At 34.8% G+C, this 3505-nt stretch overlaps 1 protein-coding gene across 1 annotated transcript; it reads right to left on the bottom strand.

The window, feature by feature from the left end:
- Positions 1-1549: 1549 nt before the first annotated feature.
- On the bottom strand, positions 1550-2629 carry FUT9 (fucosyltransferase 9). Its single transcript, XM_009275807.1, has one exon. The coding sequence runs from the start codon at positions 2627-2629 to the stop codon at positions 1550-1552; it is 1080 nt and encodes a 359-aa protein (XP_009274082.1).
- Positions 2630-3505: the final 876 nt, after the last annotated feature.

The following is a 3505-nucleotide window of genomic DNA, read 5'->3' as shown; positions in this document are numbered from 1 at the left end:
TTCAGTAGAAGGTGTGATTTGTAACATTTTGACCTGAAAAACCAAGCTGATTGGCTTTCACTTGATACCAAAACATATCCATACATTTATGTCATTAAACCAACCTTGTACATATGAATATATATAGCAACCAGATATTTAAGTCTTAGCTGAAAGAAAAAAGTAATAATATCAAATGACATGTTAAAAGCAGACATTTTAAACAATCATGACAATCATCACATTTTCATATTTGCTATCAGAGCAAATTTAATACTTAAGCTATTTATATATTCAAATTTTGATAGCAACTGCTGCTTTTGAGTGCATTTTTTTAAAGCTGTCACATAAAATATTTTCAAAAAACAAAATTCATTAGCTTAATGAGTTAAATGGTTTAATATGTCAGCCTGATAACTTATTTACTGAATTTCAGCATATTTCTTTCTGGAAATAAACTGTTTGGTTGTTTTTTTTTCCGTATGCATGAGTCATAACAGCAAGTTGTCCAGCTACAATTAAAGTTCAACAGATCTTTACAGAATTAGGGACAAATTCACAATTATTCAAGAAAATAAATGAGAGAAATTGCTAAAATTTCTCAACAAGCTGTTTCTAAAAATCCATTATTACTAGCTGAATTCAGTGCATGAGGCTGATACAATCAAATACCTATTTTAAAATAATCTGTTTATCTCTGTATCTGTATAACAGCACTTACAGCCCTGGTTCAGATAAACAATACTTGAGACACAATAAGACTTAAGGACATACTGCATTTAAATACACTCAAAAATTGGATGAACCTGGGCTTTGGTCACTAGGGTTGCTCATCTTTATATCTGACTTCTTTATTCTTCGGAGGGTAAGAACAGACATATTCCTAAAGTAACTTAATGGAGCTATTGTTAGGAAACATTTTATTTTTAGAAACAAAGACTGTCTACTATTGTAATACCTTTTAAAAACTATATTTCTAGGTTCATCACCCTTAAAAAGGGGTGCAATTGATCACACTGGAATAATGGTAGGTATTGAACTTTACTGTGTTCTTAAAATGTAAGATGAACTGTAAAAAACTTTACTGTCTTTTGAAATATTATACACATTTCAGACTGGAATAGCAAATTATGTTCTTAAAGTTCTCTCTGGCATTTAAAAGTTATGTCCTCATTTTCCAAATATGCTAAACAGCAAATGTAATGTTAAAAATAAAAAAGAAGTGTTAAAAATGACTACTTTAAGTGTAAGACTGGGACATATTTCACAAAAAAAGTGGAAAATCTTGTTTAAAAATTATAGTAAACAATCAAATATTCTTCAGTGCACATAATTAGTATGTACATTATAATTTAAAACTGAGTATTGATGACTGCTGCTGCTGATCTTTTAAAATCTCTTACAAAATATAAATAGGATAGCCAAGAGAGGATAGCTGATAAACCATGACATAAGGTTCTCTTTTCCTTCTTTTTTTTCTCATTTCCTTTCCTCTCCACTTGGACTGAAGTTTCTTCTGGCTCCTTCAAAAGAGTGCGTGCGCGCGCACACACACACACACACACACAAATTAATTCCAAAACCATTTTTCTAAATTTCCAATGGACTTGTATTCCTGGTGTCTTTTCACATGATCACAAGCAAGACATGCGTGTGATTCCCAGAATCTAGGAAGATGCACTGAGAAATCCTTCTTCCAGTTGAAATAACTAAGGTACATCTTGTTATTTTTGTCAAGCATCAGAAGATATTCTGCCAGCTCTCTGGGGGAGAGAAAATCTTCCACATGTATAAAAGAGTCTGCTGGAATGTAATTCTCATAGTTTTCTCTGGAAGGGCCCAGTACAACTGGTACTGATCCAGCCAGAAAAGCATTGTAAAGTTTCTCAGTAATGTAATCTTTGTGGATTGAATTTTCAAAGGAAAGGTAGAATTTGCAAGTAGAGATAGTTGGAATCAAGTTTTTATCATTGACATAGTCTCCAAAGGCTTGTCCGTAGGTATGGATTTCAATGTATTTGCTAAGCTCATTGTAATACTTGACTCGAGCGTGCTCAGGGTTCCAGTTACTCACAACCCAACAGACCAAGTTTTCCTTACTTGGCACTTCAAATGTAAAGGAACTTGTACCGACCATCATGAAGCCATAAGGCACCTGAATATCTGAATCACGCCGATAAGTCAGGGTCAGGTTAAAGAGGTGTTCAATGCCACTCTTTTGTGGAGTATGAGTTGGAGACTCCAAGTTCATCCAAATCCACTTCTGGAATGGTGGCCTGGCTTGCTGAGGTAAATTAGTCAGATCCCAGCTAATGTCCCTGTGATGAATGAGAACAGCATGGGATCTGTTATATAGTGAGCGGTCAATAGTCAGATGGCACCCGTGGATATTGAACATTGTTTGGCAGGATGTTAGATCGAATGTCTGACCAAATGGCCAAACCCAGATCAAAACAGTAGTTTCATTAAGATTATCAGTTTTGGAAGAAAAGAAGCTCTTCATTTTCAAAACTGAACTGGCTGATTCTATAGGACCAGAGATCCAGCTATTTGTTGGTTTGATATAAATTAGTATAAATGCCATGAAACAACCAAGGACAATGAAGATAATAAAAAATGGCCGGAAAAATCCTTTAGATGTCGATGTCATAATTTGTTCTGAGAAAAAAGAGGAAGAGAAAGAGAGAAAATAACATCAGGTATTAAATTATATATAGATGTGCTGTTAAAGAATCAGACATCAGACATCAAAATGGATAGAACTTCGATATCACTGAGCTGTAACCTCAGAAATTTCCTTTCAGTGGAGAGGGTATGGGTTCTTGCATGCTATTCATGACAAAGTGGCAATATTTCTCCTCTTCACATTAAAAGCTAATTGACATAAATTAAAAGCAGGATTTTAATACATCTCATATTTGATATAACTCAGTATATATCTTGAGAAGTCTTTTTGCTTAGAACCTAGGCCAAGAGTTTGAGAGACACACAAGGCAAACAAAATTACCCTTTGATTCTGTCCTTGTGTCTGTGTAAGGGATAACATGCTGCAGATTTCGTCCATTCATATTTGTGTGTATATACATATGGAGGATATAGGATTACAGGAACGAAAAGGAAAGGGACTGGAACTTTAATTCTGTAATCAATAAGACTGTTAGAAAACTAGTTCATGCTTGTTGGCTACGTGGGGATGAACATTCATGCCTTCTCCAGAGGACTCCTAAAATAACTAGGGAAGGAAAACAGCAATAGAGGTTCTCGGCTCCTCTGTTCCCATATGCAGCCTCACATAGTTCCCACATAAAGAAAAATTAGTAAAAAGATGTCCTTAAATATTTGATTATGTTTTTATGTCACAGCTCTGTGTTAAAAATTAGGTAAAATAGAGATATGCTGCATCTTTGTGAGGTACAATTTTTTCCATTGGGAAAAGGGAGAGGAGCTCATATAGCCTCCTTTGTCCGCCCTCTGGTTGTCTCTTCCTGAGAGAATTGATAAATCTCTTTCCAGAACTTCTCTACCG

The sequence above is a fragment of the Aptenodytes forsteri genome, unplaced genomic scaffold (genome assembly GCF_000699145.1).
Source record: "Aptenodytes forsteri isolate BGI_AS27 unplaced genomic scaffold, ASM69914v1 Scaffold401, whole genome shotgun sequence".
Lineage (NCBI taxonomy): Eukaryota > Metazoa > Chordata > Aves > Sphenisciformes > Spheniscidae > Aptenodytes > Aptenodytes forsteri.
The sequence above is the reverse complement of the archived record's forward strand: the minus strand, read 5'-3'. Positions and strand labels throughout refer to the sequence as shown.